The sequence below is a fragment of the Chiloscyllium punctatum genome, chromosome 5 (assembly GCF_047496795.1).
Source record: "Chiloscyllium punctatum isolate Juve2018m chromosome 5, sChiPun1.3, whole genome shotgun sequence".
Taxonomy (NCBI): domain Eukaryota; kingdom Metazoa; phylum Chordata; class Chondrichthyes; order Orectolobiformes; family Hemiscylliidae; genus Chiloscyllium; species Chiloscyllium punctatum.
The window spans coordinates 78,336,288-78,353,713 of record NC_092743.1 but is presented as its reverse complement, the minus strand read 5'-3'; the positions used below and the strand labels follow the sequence as shown (position 1 = coordinate 78,353,713).

At 42.2% G+C, this 17,426-nt stretch overlaps 1 protein-coding gene across 2 annotated transcripts in view; it reads right to left on the bottom strand.

Moving 5' to 3' along the window:
• Positions 1–17,426, bottom strand: part of dpys (dihydropyrimidinase) — a 75,844-nt gene that overhangs the window by 12,365 nt on the left and 46,053 nt on the right. For both annotated transcript variants that reach the window (XM_072570607.1, XM_072570608.1), the window contains 3 exons: positions 17,142–17,283; positions 2,284–2,426; positions 327–534 (listed from right to left, as the gene is read on the bottom strand). In XM_072570607.1, the coding sequence (XP_072426708.1) occupies positions 327–534; positions 2,284–2,426; positions 17,142–17,283 (493 nt within the window). The remainder of the gene's footprint in view (positions 1–326; positions 535–2,283; positions 2,427–17,141; positions 17,284–17,426) is intronic.

Genomic DNA, 17,426 nt, shown 5'->3' with positions numbered 1-17,426 from the left:
AGGTTAGGTGAATTGGCGTGCTAAATTGCTTGTAGTTTTAGGTGCATTAGTCAGGAGTAAATATAGGGGAATAGGTCTGGGTGGGTTACTCTTTGGAGGACTTGTTGGGCTGAAGGGCCTGTTTCCGCTTTGGAGGAAATCTAAACATTAGTTCAAGATATCTGGACAGGTTGGACCAAAGGGTTTGTTTTCATGCTGTATTATTCTTTGACTCTATATGCAGGTTAATGGAAAAACAATATCTGGGAAATGACTCAGTCACAAGCGAGAAGGCAGGTAGTGATTTCAATCCCGTGTAAGAATTTTTGTTTAGAGCGGACACTTACCTCATCACGCTGTTTGATTCTCTTGAAGACATAGTCTGCAAAGGGTCTTCGAGGAATATATTTCCCGTTTCCTGGCACAACGTGCAAAGTTCCATCTTCATACACCACTTTACCTCGTGAAATAGTAACCAAAGGGACCCCATGGCACACCATTCCTTCGAAAATGTTGAAGTCTACTAGCTGGTGATGTGTTTTGGCTGAAATAGTTCTGTTTGTAATGAAAAGATTAAATAAAAATGACTGCACCACTAATAAACAGAAATCAAATACAAAGAGTTAGCAATAGATTAAACATGTAACTCGCTAATTATTGCTGAAAAGGGAGCATCATTAATTTGAAGTTTTGCATTATTGTGTGACCTAATCAATCAAAACGTAAACAAACTGTCTCCAACAATGATCATTAATCCCATCGGTATACTGATACTTCCCCAGAATTCTTCATATATTCAGCCTTGGATCTTTGTTCTTCTTCATCAACATGCTTCAGTTGGTAACATCCAAAAGGTGTTGACTGACATCACCTAGACTGACTCTTTATCACTCATTTTGATCTCTCTACTAACTGGTGTCTGAGTGGTTATATGACATTCGGTCTTGTATAAGACACAATTTCCTCCAATTTACACTGGAAGAAACTGGTCCATTATCATCAGAGCATGTTAAAAACTCTTATCAGTTACATTCTTGTTTCAGGGATCCAGACTGTTTACTAGCTGACTTTTTTTTCCCTCTATTGGCATGGACCTCAAATTTTTAACTCAATCTTCATCATCAACAAGACAGCTTTTTTTAATATGATAAAATCTCACATCTCAGCCCAATCCCATCCTATGCACTCATCTATGCCTTTTTCTCCAGGCTCCAATTCTGGTCTGCCTCCCCTCATAACTACTTTGATCATGTTCTTTTCTGTTCCAGGATATGTTCACTAATCTCTTCCCTGATACATTTTGGCCCTCTCATTCCCTATCTCCTCCTTATGTCTCTCTCAGCTTTCCAGTCTTCAATCTGCAATCTTATCCAACTCTGCTTGCTGGCTCTTAAAAAGGTTGACAAAATTGTCAGTAAAAAACAGGAGTATGAAAAGAAACTTGGATGTATATCAAAATTAGCATCAAACTGTACAAATTTACAATTGAGAAATATTTGTCTCAATTATAGATACATATATTGAGGATTTTTCACAAAAACCAACATGTGGATTACTTGGGTTCATAAACAGACAAAAAGAACAAAGCAGCAATTATGCTGGAACTTCAAAAATGACTGACTTATCATGGTGGCCAATTCTAGGCACCACACTTCAAGGATGGTGCATAGACTTTTGAAAGGGTACAGAAAGAAACCATTGATTCCACATACCTTTAAGTTTGTCAGGCATCAGTCTTCAGGAATGAAAAATCGAATAATCTACACTTGTTCTTCTTGAAAGGGTGAAGGTTAAGTGGTGACTTATCTCAAGATGATGAGATTTTATGGACTAGATAAAGAAGGGTTGATTCTTTGGATCAGTGTTCAATAACCAGAGGTCACAGATTTCTAATCAAGATGAGAAGATCAGAAATTCTTTGACTCAGCAATAAGCCGCCTTCTGTGCTGCAACCTACTATGGTTCATTTTTACTTCTACAACTGCCAAATATTTCAAGTAAAAATAGTTTTTGTCAGTAAGTTGGGGCCTGTGAAGAGCCCCATTCATGGGAAATTGGATTTTACATGGAGCCCTTGAACAGACATTAAGCCCAGTTTATTATCATCGAGTAGTTTAATACTTTAAAAAATGGGCCACACCAATTTAATATTGGAACCAACATCTGTGCAGAATTGGTTACATGACTACAGAATTGAGAGGTTTTCCACCCTTTTTAGGCATAAATGGGTATTGTGGACACCAATTCATGTTTAAATATCTCTAGACAAGGGAATTGTAGCTTTTCTCTAGTTCAACACTTTACCTAACAGCATGTGGGTCCCAGATTACAATGTCAGCATCCGAGCCTTTGGCTATTATTCCCTTCTTAGGATATAGGTTGAAGATCTTTGCTGCATTGGTGCTGGTCACTGCCACGAACCTATTCTCATCCATTTTACCACTGTGCTGAAAGAGAAAAGGCACAGATTGTTTGCCAGTCCTCCAAATAAAAACACAAAAATTAACAACTTAATCGCTTCAATACATCTGTAATGGAATATTATCACAGGCAGTTATATGATAGTGATCAATGTCTGGAATGTAGAATCCAACAAGAAAATCAGAGTTAAGCTGCTGATAATGCAAAACTAACAGTAAGATTGCTCTGAGTTACTGGTGGAGGCATCTTTCTCATTTGTGTCCATTCCCTCAGCTGCTAATTTATGTGAGTATGAATAAGAATCTGTTTTATTAAATTTTTAAATATATAGTGAAAAATATCTTCATTATCTGGGAACATGATTTGGAGATGCCGGTGTTGGACTGGGGTGTTCAAAGTTAAAAATCACAACACCAGGTTATAGTCCAACAGGTTTAATTGGAAGCACACCAGTTTTCGGAGTGTCGCTCCTTCATCAGGTGGTAGTGGAGGGCTCAATCCTAATACACAGAATTTAAAGCAAAAATTTACAGTGTGATGTAACTGAAATTATACATTAAAAAATTGATTGCCTGTTAAGCCTTTCATCTGTTAGAATACCATGATAGTTTCACTTCTTTCATGTGTAAATCACAAAACCTTTTTTTAAAAGGTTGCATTCTTGGGTTAGCTGTTAACAATGGTGATAGCTAGACAATATATTGACGGTGTTGGCCCCCTGTGTTCTCTGTCTATGCCATGATGTTCAGACTGATTCTAATCTAAAAAGTGAGATAACGGAGTTTTACATGAATTCATGCAGTTTTTGAGCAAAGTACAATGTAACCCTGAAAGTACAAATTCACCCCACAAAATATATATGTGCATGTGGGTCTTTGTCTGTCTGTGTGTGTCTGTCTGGGTTGGGGGTTGTAAGTATGAGAAAGTGCATGTGTTGTGTGTGTAGTGAGTGCAGAGTGTCTTAAGTCTGTGAGGGGGTGCATGTGTGAGTGTGTGTGTCTGTTTGTGTGCGCGTCTGTGTATATGTGTGTCAGTGTGTATGTGTGTATAGGAGGGTGTGTGTGTGTGTGTGTGTGTATAAAGTGCAATGGTGGTCACCTGTAATGTGACACGAACCCAAGGTCCCGGTTGAGGCCCTCCCTAAGGGTACCGAACTTAGCTATCAGCCTCTGCTCAACCACTTTTCTCTGCTGCCTGTCCCGAAGTCCACCTTGGAGGATGGTCACCCGAAGGTCCGAGGTCGAATGTCCTGGACCACTGAAGTGTTCCCCAACTGGGAGGGAACATTCCTGTCTGTTGATTGTTGTGCGGTGCCCATCATCCGTTGTCTTGGCCTTTACTCGGTTTCCCCAATATACCATGCCTCCGGGCATCCTTGCCTGCAACGTATAAGATAGACAACGTTGGCTCACATGAGTACCTGCTTGGCACACCTTCCTCATTCCTGAAGAAGGACATATGCCCGAAACATCGATTCTCCTGCTCCTTGGATGCTGCCTGACCTGCTGCGCTTTACCAGCAACACATTTTTCAGCTCACATAAGTACCTGCCATGTACAAGGTGGGAGGTGTCCCCACGCGTAATGGTGGTACCTACGTCCACACTCTGACACGTCTTGCAGCGCCTACTGTGACAGGGTTGCATGGAGTTGTCCTGAGAGCCGGGCAGCTTACTACTAAAAATGATCTGTTTGAGGTTTGGCGGTTGTTTAAAGGCAAGTAGTGGAGGTGTGGGGAAGGTCTTGGTGAGGTGCTCATCCTCGCTGATAATGTGTTGCAGGTCACGAAGAACATGGCGTAATTTTTCAGCTCCTGGGAAATACTGAACAACCAAGGGTACCCTGTCAGTTGCAACACGTGTCTGTCTCCTGAGGAGGTCATTATGGTTCCTTGCTGTGGCACGTCGTAACTGGTGGTCGATGAGTTGGGCATTGTATCCCGTTCTTGTGAGGGCATCCCTGAGTACTTCCAGGTGTCTGTCACATTCCTCCTCATCTGAGCAGATCCGGTGTACGTGTAGAGCTTGTCAATAGGGGATGGCTGTTTTAATATGTTTTGGGTGGAAGCTGGAGAAGTGTAGCATTGTGAGGTTGTCTATTGATTTGTGGTAGAGTGTGGTGCTGAACTGTCCATCCTTGATGGAGATGCATATATCCAAGAATGAGACAGATAGTCGAGAGTAGTCCATGGTGAGTTTGATGGTGTGATGAAACTTGTTCATGTCACTGTGTAGTTTTATCAATGACTCCTTGCCATGGGTTCAGAGGAAGAAAATGTCATCAATGTACCTGGTGTATAATATTGGTTGGAGATCCTGCATAGAAAAGAAGTTTTGTTCGAACCTGTGCATAAAAATGTTGGCATATTGGGGTGCAAATTTGGTCCCCATGGCTGTTCTGTGTGTCTGGATGAAGAACTAGTTGTCAAAGGTGAAGACGTTGTGATCAAGGATAAAGCAGATGAGTTGTAGGATGGTGTTTGGAGACTGGCAGTTGTTGGTGTTGCGTACTGAGGCTGTTGCTGCGGTGTGGTCATTGTGGGGGATGCTGGTGTACAGTGCGGAAACATCCATTGTGACGAGGAATGTTCCTGGTTCGACTGCTCCGTGGGTGCTGAGTTTCTGTAAAAAATCCGTAGTGTTGCGACAGAAGCTGGAGATTCCCCTGTATAATAGGTTTCAAGATACATTCCACATAGCCGGAGAGATTCTTACACAGGGTCCCATTGCCCGACACGATGGGATGTCCTGGTGTGTTGGCTTTGTGTACCTTTTGAAGGCAGTAGAAGTCGCCTACACGAGAAGTACGTGGGATGAGGGTGCGTAGGGAACTCTGAAGGACTGGATCCAAAGTTCTGATCAGTGTGTTTAATTAACGGGTGTGTTCTTTGGACAGATCAGCTGGTAGTTGCGTGTAGTGTTCCTGGTTATTCAATTGTTGGTACACTTCCTTGCAGTAATCTGTTCTATTTTGAATGACAATGGCTCCTCCTTTATCTGATGGTTTGATGATAATGTTGTGATTGGTTTTGAGAGCCTGGATGGCATTGCATTGTGAACGGGTGATGTTTTTCTCTATCTTGTGGGTACAGATGATGAATCTGGCATTTATATATTTCCTGACAGTTTGAGCATACATGTCAAGTCCAGGCTACGACAACGGATTAATGGGCACCGCACAACAATCAACAGACAGGAGTGTTCCCTTCCAGTTGGGGAACACTTCAGTGGTCCAGGACATTCGACCTCGGACCTTCGGGTGGCCATCCTCCAAGGTGGACTTTGGGACAGGCAGCAGCGAAAAGTGGCTGAGCTGAGGCTGATAGCTAAGTTCGGTACCCAAAGGGAGGGCCTCAACATGGACCTTGGTTCATGTCACATTACAGGTGACCACCATTGCACTATACACACACACACACACATATTTTGTGGGGTGAATTTGTACTTCCAGGGTTACATTGTTCTTTGCTCAAAAACTGCATGAATTCATGTAAAACTCCGTTATCTCACTTTTTAGATCAGTCTGAACATCATGGCATAGACAGAGAACACAGGGGGCCAACACCTTCAACATATTGTCTAGCTATCACCATTGTTAACAGCTAACCAGAGAATGAAACCTTTTAAAAAAAGATTTTGTGGTTTGTGATTTACACATGAAAGAAGTGAAACTATCATGGTATTCTAACAGATGAAAGGCTTAACAGGCAATCAATTTTTTAATGTATAATTTCAGTTACATCACACTGTAAATTTTTGCTATAAATTCTGTGTGTTAGGATTGAGCCCTCCACTACCACCTGATGAAGGAGTGACCCTCCGAAAGCTTGTGTGCTTCCAATTAAACCTGTTGGACTATAACCTGGTGTGTGATTGTTAACTTTATCTGGGAACAGCTTCTAAAATCTGGTTTTGCAATCAAATGCAAATTTGCACAGAGTCTCAAAAATCCTACTTTTTACTGCTGCTGTCATCAAAAATACTGCTGAAGTCACTGAATCAATGCAATGGTAATGATATGACTGAATATTGATTTTCAAATAAATACAATTATTTTAAAGAATATCAAATACTTCATTTGAAAATCATTTCTGTCAGTGTGTTGATGGCTATTTAACTGTTGTGTGAAAGATGGCAATTATTTTTGTAAGACCATATGAAACAGGAACAGCAGTAGGCCATTTGACCCCTCCAGCACACTCCACTATTCAATAGGATCATGGCTGATCTGACATTTCTCACATCCACTTTCATTCATTTTCTGTGTAACCCTTGATTCCCCTACTGATAAGAATCTATCTACCTATCTATCTGTCTATCTGTCTGTCTCAGCATTAAATTTGCTTCAGGGCTCTGCCCTTATAGCTCCCTGTGGCAAGGAGTTCAAAAGACTCAAAACCATCAGAGAAGAAACTCCTCCTCCCCTCAGTCTTAAATTGGTGCCCTTTATTCTGAAACTATGCCCTTTGGTCCTACAGTCTCCCATGAGGGGTAACATCCTCTTAGGATTCTTAAGTGGCTTGACAGGGTAAATCATGTGTGTTTCAATAAGATCACCTCTCATAATCTGCAGTAAGGGGAATCCCAACATGTTTAGTCTTTGCTCATAAGACAATCCTTCCATACCAGATATCATCCTACTGAACATCCCCAAACTGTCCCCAACTAAATTATATCTTTCCTTTAAATAAGAGGATTAAAACTACTTACAGTACTCCAGATGTGGTCTCACCACAGATGCAGTAAGGTCCCTATTCTTGTACTCCAACCCCTTGAAATAAGGGCCAGCATTCCATTAGCTTTCCTGATTATCTGCTGCATCTGCTGGCTTTTTGTGTTCAACGTATAAGTACACCCAAATCCCTTTGTATTGCAATTTTTCTCCATTTAAGTCATACTCTATTATTTTGTTCTTCCTTCCAAAATTAACAACATCACATTTTCTCACATGACACCCATTTACCAACTTTTTGCTCACTTAGTTAACCTATCAATATCTCTGTAAACTGTTTGTAAACTGCCTTTCCATCGATTTTTGTATTGTCTGAAAATTTGTCTATAATATATTAATTTCATTCCAAATCATAAATATGTATTGGAAACAGTTATGGAATTGATACCTGTGGAACCGTCCTGGTGACCAACCATTTATATCCACTCTGTTTCCGACACATTTGCCAATTGTCTATGTGTGTCAATATGCCCCCAACAACATGGGTTCTTAGTTTCATAGAATCCAGTGTGGAAACAGGCCCTTCAGCCCAACAAAGTCCACACTGACCCTCTGAAGAGTAACCCACTCAGAACCATTTCCCTTCTACTCTACATTTACCCCTGACTAATGCACCTAACCTAGAACAAAGAAGATTACAGCACAGGAATAGGCCCTTTGGCCCTCCAATCCTGCGCCAATCCAGATCTTCTATTTAAACGTGCTGCCATTTTCTAAAGATCTGTATCCCTTTGCTCCCTGCACATTCATGTGTCTGTGTGATTACATCTTAAATGACACTATTTTTCTGCCTCTACCGCCTCCGCTGGCAATGCATTTCAGGCCCCCTCCCCCCTCCCTCTGCGTAAAGAGCTTTCCATGCATATCTCCCCTAAATCTTTTCCCTATCACTTTGAACTCATGACCCCTCGGTAACTGAGTTTCGCACTCTTGGAAAAAGCTTCTTGCTATCCACCCTGTCTATACCGCTCATGATTTTGTAGACCTCAATCAGGTCCCCCCTCAACTTCCGTCTTTCTAATGAAAATATTCCTAATCTACTCAACCTCTCTTCATAGTTAGCACCTTCCATACCAGACAGCATTCTGGTGAACTTCCTCTGCACCCTTTCCAAAGCATCCATAGCCTTTTGGTAATGTGGCAACCAGATCTGTATGCAGTAGTCCAAATGCGGCCGAATCAAAGTCCTGTACAACTGTAAAATGACCTATCAACTCTTGTACTCAATACCCTGTCCAATGAAGGAAAGCATGTCATATCCCTTCTTGACCACTTTACTGACCTGTGTGGCCACCTTCAGGGAACAATGGACCTGAACACCCAGATTTCTCTGTATGTTAATTTTCCCCAGGACTTTTCCATTTACTGTATAGTTCGCTCTTGAACTGGATCTTCCAAAATGCATCACTTTGCATTTGCCTGGATTGAACTCCATCTGCCATTTCTCTGCCCATCTCTCCAGTCTATCTATTTTCTGCTGTATTCTCTGACAGTCCCCTTTACTATCTGCTACTCCATCAATCTTAGTGCCATCTGCAAACTTGCTAATCAGGCAACCGATATCTTCCTCCAAATCATTTATATATATCACAAACAACAGTGGTCTCAGCACGGATCATTAGTGGAACATCACTGATCAGAGGTCTCCATTTTGAGAAATCCCTTCCACTACTACTCTCTGTCTCCTGCTGCCAAGCCAGTTCTCTATCCATATAGCTAGAACACCTTGGACCCTATATGACTTCACCTTCTCCATCAGCCTACATGGGGGATCTTATCAATGCCTTACTAAAATCCACTGATATGACATCTACAGCCCTTTCCTGATGAAGGGCTTTTGCCCGAAACGTGGATTTCGAAGCTACTTGGATGCTGCCTGAACTGCTGTGCTCTTCCAGCACCACTAATCCAGAATCTACAGCCCTTTCCACATCAAGCAACTTTGTCACCTCTTCAAAGAATTCTATTAGGTTTGTAAGACATGACCTTATCTGCACAAAACCATACTGCCCATACTGATAACTCCATTTTCTTCCAAATGGAAATAGTTCCTATCCCTCAGTATCTTCTCCAGCAGCTTACCTACCACTGACATCAGGCTCACCGGTCCATAATTACCTGGAGTTTCCCTGCTACCTTCTTAAACAAGGGGACAACATTAGCAATTCTCCAGTCCTCTGGGACCTCACCAGTGTTCAAGGATGCTGCAAAGATATCTGTTAAAGCCCCAGCTATTTCTTCTTTCACTTCCCTCAGTAATCTGGGGTAGATCCCATCTGCACCTGGGGACTTGTCTAGCTTAATGCCTTTTAGAATACCTAAGACTTCCTCCCTCCTTATGCCAACTTGACCCAGAGTACTCAAAAGTCTATCCTTAACCTCAACATCCATCATGTCCCTCTCCTTGGTGGATACCGATGCAAATTACTTGTTAAGAATCTCACCCATTTTCTCTGACTCTACGCATAACTTTCCTCCTTTGTTCTTGAGTGGGCCAACACTTTCTCTCGTTACCCTCTTGCTCCTTATATATGAAAAAAAAGCTTTGGGATTTTCCTTAACCCTGTTTACTAAAGATATCTCATGACTCCTCTTAATTCCTTGTTTCAGATTGGTCCCAATTCCCAATATTCTTCCAAAGCTTTGTCTGTCTTCCTTCGCCTAGACCTTATGTATGCATCCTTTTTCCTCTTAGCTAGTCTCACAATTTCACCTTGTCATTCATGGTTCCCTAACATTGCAAATTCAATCCCTCATTTTCACAGGAACCTACCTCTTCTGAACTCTAATCAACCTCTCTTTAAAAGCCTCCCTCATATCAAATGTGGATTTACCTTCAAACAGCTGCTCCCAATCTACATTTCCCAGCTCCTGCCTAATTTTGGTATACTTGGCCTTTCCCGAATTTAGCACTCTTCCTTTTGGACCACTCTTGACTTTGTCCATGAGTATTCTAAAACTTATGGGATTGTGATCACTATTCCCAAAGTAATCCCCTACTGAAACATCAACCACCTGGTGTTTCCCAACACCAGATCCAGTGTGGCCCCTTCCCAAGTTGGACTATTTACATACTGCTCTAGAAAGCCTTCCTTACAAATTCTGCTCCATCACTTCTAACACTAATTAAATCAGTCAATGCTAGGAAATTTAAAATCTCCTATCACCACCACCCTGTTGCTCCTACATCTTTCCACGATTTGTTTATAGGTTTGTACCTCTATCTCACATTCACTGTTGGGAGGACTGCAGTATAGCCCCAACATTGTTACCACACCCTTTCTACTTCTGAGCTCTGCCCATATTGCCTCACTGCTAGAGTCGTCCATAGCGCCCTTCTTCAGCACAGCTATAATATTTTCTTTGACTAGTAATGCAACTCCTCCACCTCCTATATCTCCCACTCTATCCTGCCTGAAGTATCAATATCATTCCCTTCCCTCAACCAAGTCTCAGTAATAGCAATAACATCATGCTCCCAGGTACTAATTCAAACCCTAAGTTCATCCGCCTTACCTACCATACTTTTCTGAACGCTATGGGCAATTTCGCATGGCCAATTCACCTAACCTGCAATCTTAGGATTGTGAGAGAAAACCAGAGCACCCACAGGAAACCCACACAGACCCAGGGGGAATATGCAAACTCCACACAATAGCCTGACGAAGGAATCAAACCCAGGTCCCTGGTGTTGTGAGGCAACAGTGCTAACCACTGAGCTACTGTGCTGCCGCAAGGTCTTACGACTTTTAGTGAGGCACCTTGTTGAATGCTCTGGCCACAGACAAACTCAACTTAGCTCTGTTCTCCCCATAGGAATAGGAGAAGGGCATTCAGCCACTTGAGCTTGTTCTGCCACTCCATGAGATCATGGTCAATTTGTGGCCTAACTCCCCAAAACCTCCTTTGGCCCATATCCCTTAATACCTCTGCTTAACAAAAAAATAGTCAATCCCAGATTTAAAATTAACAATTGATCTAGCATTCACTGCTTGCTGTCTGTGGGTGCCAATTCCAAACATCTATCAATTTGTACATATAGAAGTACTTCCTAACATCATCCCTGAACAGTCTGGCCCCAATAGAGTCATAGAGATGTAGAGCATGGAAACACACCCTTCCATCTAACTCATTCATGTCTACCATATATGGTAGTTATCTAGTCCCATTTGGCCTATATCCCTCTAAACCCTTCCTATTCCATATACTTAACCAGATGCCTTTTAAATGTTGTAATTGTACCAGCCTCCATCACTTCCTCTGGCAGCGCATTCCATACATGTACCATCCTCTGCATGAAAAAGTTGCTGCTTAGGTCCCTATTAAATCTTTCCCTTCTCACTTTAAATCTATGTCCTCTAGTTTTTCCATACCCCACCCAGGGGGGAAAGACCTTGTCTATTTACCTAATCCACACCCCTCATGATTTTATAAACCTCTAGAAGGTCACCTCTGACGCTCCAGGGAAAATACCTCCAGCCTATTCAGCCTCTCCCTTTAGCTCAAACCCTCGAACCCGAGCAACATCCTTACATTTTTTTCTGAACCCTTTGACGTTTTACAATGTCCTTCCTAGAGCAGGGAGACCAGAATTGCACACAGTACTCCAAAAGTGGCCTAACCAATGTCCTGTACAGCCTCAACAGGACCTCACAGCTCCAATACTCTATGCACTGACCAAACGTCTTCTTCACTATCCTATCTACTTGCGATTCCACTTTCAAGGAACTATGAACTTAAAATTCCAAGGTCTCTTTGTTCAGCCACACTTCCCAGAACCTTACCATCAAGTGTATAAGTCCTGCCCTGATTTGCCTTTCTAAAATGCAGCACCTCACATTTATCTAAATTAAATTCCATCTGCCACTCCTTGGCCCATTGGCCCATCTGATTAAGGTCCTATTGTACTCTGAGGTAATCTTCTTTGCTGTCCTACAGCTCCAATTTTGGAATCATCTGCAAACGCCCTAAACATACCTCCTATGTTCACATCTAAATTATTTATGTAAATTCTGACATGTAGTGGACCCAACACCAATCCTTGTGGCACACCGCTGGTCAGAGGTTTCCAGTCTGAAAAGCAATCCTTCACCACCACCCTCTGTCTTCTACCTTCGAGCCAGTTCTGTATTTAAATGGTTAGTTCTCCATGTATTCAAGTGATCTACCTAGTCTATCATGAGGAACCTTGTCAAACGCCTTTCTGAAGTCCAGACAGATCATGTCCACCACTCTGTCTTCAACAATCCTCTTTGTTACTTCTTCAAAAAACTCAAGCAAATTAGTGAGAGATGATTTCCCCCACACAAAGCCATGCTGACTATGCCTAATCAATCCTTGCCTTTCCAAATACAAGTAAATCCTGAACCTCAGGATTCCCTCCAACAACTTGACCACCATCAACATCAGGCTCACCGGTCTATAGTTCCTTGGCTTTTCCTTACCATCTTTTTTGAATAGTGGCATTATGTTAGCCAATCTTCAGTCTTTTGGTACCTCACCCATGACTATCGATGATACAAATATCTCAGCAGCTCACCAATCACTTCCCTTGCTTCCCTACAGAGTTCTAGGGTACACCTGATCAGATCCTGGGTATTTATCCACCTTTGTGATTTAAGCATTCAAGACCTCCCCCTCTGTAATACAGACATTTTTCAGTATGTCACTATTTATTTGCCTACGTTCTATATCTTCCATAATCTCTCTCCCTAGTAAACACTGATGCAAAATACTTATTTAGTAAATCCCATCTCCTGCGGTTCCACACATAGATGGCCTTGATGATCTTGAAGGGGTGATCTCCTTCTTCAAAGATCGCAATTTCCCCTCAGACGTGGTTGACGATGCTCTCCACCGCATCTCCTCCACTTCCCGCTCCTCCGCCCTTGAACCCCGCCCCTCCAATCGCCACCAGGACAGAACCCCACTGGTCCTCACCTACCACCCCACCAACTTCCAGATACATTGTATCATCCTTCGTCATTTCTGCCACCTCCAAACAGACCCCACCACCAAGGATATATTTCCGTCCCCTCCCCTATCAGCATTCCGGAAAGACCACTCCCTCCGCGACTCTGTCAGGTCCACACTCCCCACCAACCCAACCTCCACTCCCAGCACCTTCCCCTGCAACCGCAAGAAATGCAAAACACCTCCCCCAGCAACACATTTTTCAGCTCTGATCTCCAGCATCTGCAGTCCTCACTTTCTCCTAGTTGATCCTGAAGGGGCCCTATTCTCTCCCTAGTTACCCCTTTGCCCTTAATGTATTTATAAAATCCCTCTGAATTCCTCTTAACCCGATTTGCTAAAGCTACTTCATGCCCTCTTTTTGCCCTCCTAATTTTCCTCCTAAGTGTACTCCTACTCTCTATATACTCTTCTGAGGATTTATTTGATCTCTGCTGTCTATACCTGACATATGTTTCCTTCATTTTCTTCTCCAGACCCTCAGTGGCTCAGTGGTTAGCACGGCTCTCACAGCACCAGGGTCCCAGGTTTGATTCCAGCCTCAGGTGACTGTGTGGAGTTTGCACATTCTCCCTGTATCTGTGTGGGTTTCCTCCTGCAGGCCAGGTGAATTGGCCATGTTAAGTTGCCCGTAGTGTTAGGTGCATTAGTCAGAGGGAAATGGGACTGGGTGGGTTACTCTTTGGAGGGTCGGTGTGGACTTGTTGGGCTGAAGGGCCCGTTCCCACACTGTAAGGAATCTAATCTAATTTCTCTACCCATTTGGCATTCCCTACACCTATCAGCCTTGCCCTTCACCCTAACAGGAACATACTGTCCACGGACTCTTATTATCTCTATTTTTGAAGGCTTCCTATTTTCCAGCCATCCCTTTATTTGCACACACCGGTCTGCAATCAATTTTTGAAAGTTCTTGTCTAATACTTCAAAATTGGCTTTCCTTCAATTTAGAATTTTAACTTTTAGATCCAGTCTATCCTTTTCCATCACTATTTCAAACTAATAAATTTATGGTTGCTGACCCCAAAGTGCTCTCCCACAGACATTTCAATCACCTGCTCTGCCTTATTTCCCACCAATAGGTCAAGTTTTGCGCTTCTTTAGTATGTACATCCACATACTGAAACAGATTTTTTCTTGTACACACTTAACAAATTCCTCTCCATCCAAGCCTTTAATACAATAGCAGTCCCAGTCTATGTTTGGAAAGTTAAAATACTCTTTTATTACCACCCTATTTTTACAGACAATTGAGATCAGCTTACAAATTTGTTTCTCAATTTCCCACTGAGTGTTGGGAGGGGTCTATAGAACAATCCAAAAGAGGTGATCATCCCTTTCTTATTTCCCCGTCCTATCCAAATAACTTCCCTGGATTTATTCCCAGGAATATCCTCCCAAGTACAGCTGTAATGCTATCCTAAATCAAATCTGCGACTCCCCCTCCTCGCTTGGCCACATTTCTATCCTTCCTGTAGTATTTGCATCCTGTAACATTAAGCTGCCAGTCCTGTTCATCCCTGAGCCCTGTCTCTATAATTGCTATGATATCCCAGACCCATGTTCCCAACCATGCCCTGAATTCATCTGCCTTACCTTGTCTCTGCTTTGTTCCTGTCTGCCCTGGCTGTTTGACTTGCTCCTTTTCCCAACTGTATCAGTCACAGACTGATCTCTTTCATCACTATCTCCCTGGGTTCCCCCACCCGGTTTAAATCCTTTCCAGCAGCTTTAGCAAATCTTCCTGGCAGTATATTAGTTCCCTTCCAATTCAGATGCAATTCATCCTTCTTATACTGGTCACTTCTAGTCCAGAAGAGATTCCAATGATCCAAATCCTTCTCCCCTGCACCAGCTCCTCAGCCATGCATTCATATGTTCTATCCTCCTATTCCTACCCCCACTAGCTTGTGGCATCAGAAGTAATCCAGACATTAGTACCCTCAAGGCCCTCCTTTTTAAATTCCTGTCTAACTTCCTATATTCTGTACTCAGTCTCATTCCTTTCTCTTCATAAGTCATTTAGTTCCAATGTGTATAATGATCTCCTGTTGGTCCTCGCCCCCTCTGAGAATACCCTGTACCTTCTCTGAGATATCCTTGATCCTGGCATCAAGGAGGAAGTACATCATTCTGATTTCTTGCTGTCAACTGCAGAAATGTCTGCTGTGCCTCTGACTAGACAGTCCCCTTTCACAACTGATCATTTGAAACCTGACATACCCCTTGTTACATTAGAGTCAGTCTCGAAACCACAAACCTGGCTGTTCTTGCTGCATTCCCCAGAGAGTCAATCACTCCCTACGATTTTCAAAACTGCATACTTGTTTGAGATAGGGATAGCCACAGGAGACTCCTTCAATGATCTGCTTCCCTCTCCTTCCTTTCCTTGTGGTAACCTATCTACCTGATTGTATCTGTGGTTTTTCTCCCTTTCTACAGTTGCCATCTATCACAAACCCTAGTTTCTGTAAATTCCTCACTGCCTCTAAATGCCGCTCAAACTGATCCATGCAATCCGATAGAATTCACAAATAAATTTCCTGCAGACGTAATTATCAGTAACATGGAAACTCTCCCTAATCTCCCCCATCTGACTACTAAACGCAACTTTTGCACCTTAACTATCTCCAGACCCAGAAAATAACACCGTCCTAACTGTTCTAAAAAAAACACTGCTCCAGCCTAACTTAATGTTTACTATTTTTAAAGTTTAATCAAGAGGCAGATCTCAATAAAACATATAATCAAAAAAGAACCCACTCTACTCCCTATTGCAGCTTTACAAAATAAACAGCGAAATTACATTTTAAAAAAGATGTAATTTGCTCCCCTGTTGCTGACTCTCTAACACATGTTTCTCCATGGTCAGCTGTGAATTTCATTGATTGTTCACTTTTCTTAGATGAATTCTAATGTCCAGAGAGACTTGAAATCAAGCAGTATGTCTAGACAATGCTCCCTAGATCAAGATTCTCCGACCAGTAGAAATTGTAGTGATTGTAACAAGGTCAGCCAGGTGAATCTCATAGAATGAGTTCCCTGAATGGACCAGATTAACAGCCCAATTAGCAAGCCCTGGCTGATAGGTATAAACAGGAACGTCAGACATACTATTCACTCTGACAGTTGGCTCTAAGGGAGCTGGGTTTGTGTCATGGACTCTTCTCATGTAAATACAGGGTGACTTGGTGAGGGGATACCAGCCTCTGTGGAGATATTTCATAAATAGTTTATATTTATCTTTCCTATCTTTTCTTGCTAATATCCTGGTTTTGATTAGATTATCCAGTTAACATTCTAAATTCTTGAGAAAAATAACCTAATTTGTATAATTTCTTCCCATAACTTCAGTCCAGGTATCCTTCTTGTAAACCTGCATTGTGCTCCATGAAGCCACTAGCTTCTCCTGCTATTGTTCAAGTGTATAGGGTGATTTTAGTCCTGCACTCATTGAAACTAGGGTTTGTGATAGATGGCAACTGTAGAAAGGGAGAAAAACCACAGATACAATCAGGTAGATAGGTTACCATCAGGAAAGGAAGGAGAGGGAAGCAGATCATTGAAGGAGTCTCCTGTGGCTATCCCTATCTCAAACAAGTATGCAGTTTGATAAATCAGAGGATTTTCTTCCTTTGACAAGAATGGGACAGAAAATTGTCAAATTGGTAAATCTAAGAGTTATCTTACAAAATAACGTGCACAAACAGAACATTTTTCTCCAATGTAAAAAGTGAGTATGAAATTCAGATTTAAATGGCCTGCTGTGGACACTTGGGTCACATTATAGTGTTTAATAGAGGTGGGCAGCTTATTCTTTTCTCCATCATCCAACATGCACCTTGTGTGAATATGTACACAATTTGACACAGTCGTTAATGAAATGGCAAATCCAGATGGTTGACCTGAATCCTGGCCTCAAAGGGACCTGGCCTTGGTGCTCTTGCTGATAGCTTCTTCCCCCCAGTGGATCAAAGCTTCTAAAATCTACAACCATACATCAAATTGTTTGGTTCACAATATTTGAATGATAATTACCACTCCTTTCTCCCAAATGACGGACATTCTGTCCTCCACACCATTCACCCCGTTTGGAATCTTCGTAAAATCATCTTTTCCAAAAGCTTTCTGGCAGCCATTAAATGTACAGTTGTCCGTTCCTGTCAAAGTAAGGTCACCACTAGACAGAAAGTGAAACAAAGTGACAATACAATCAAACAGGCCTGCACAGTAGAGTTTGCTATCCTATTGCTTTGCTGATGACATCTGCTTAAAAATGAATCACAGTCCACAAAACAGATCCATTCTTTGAACAACCCAGAA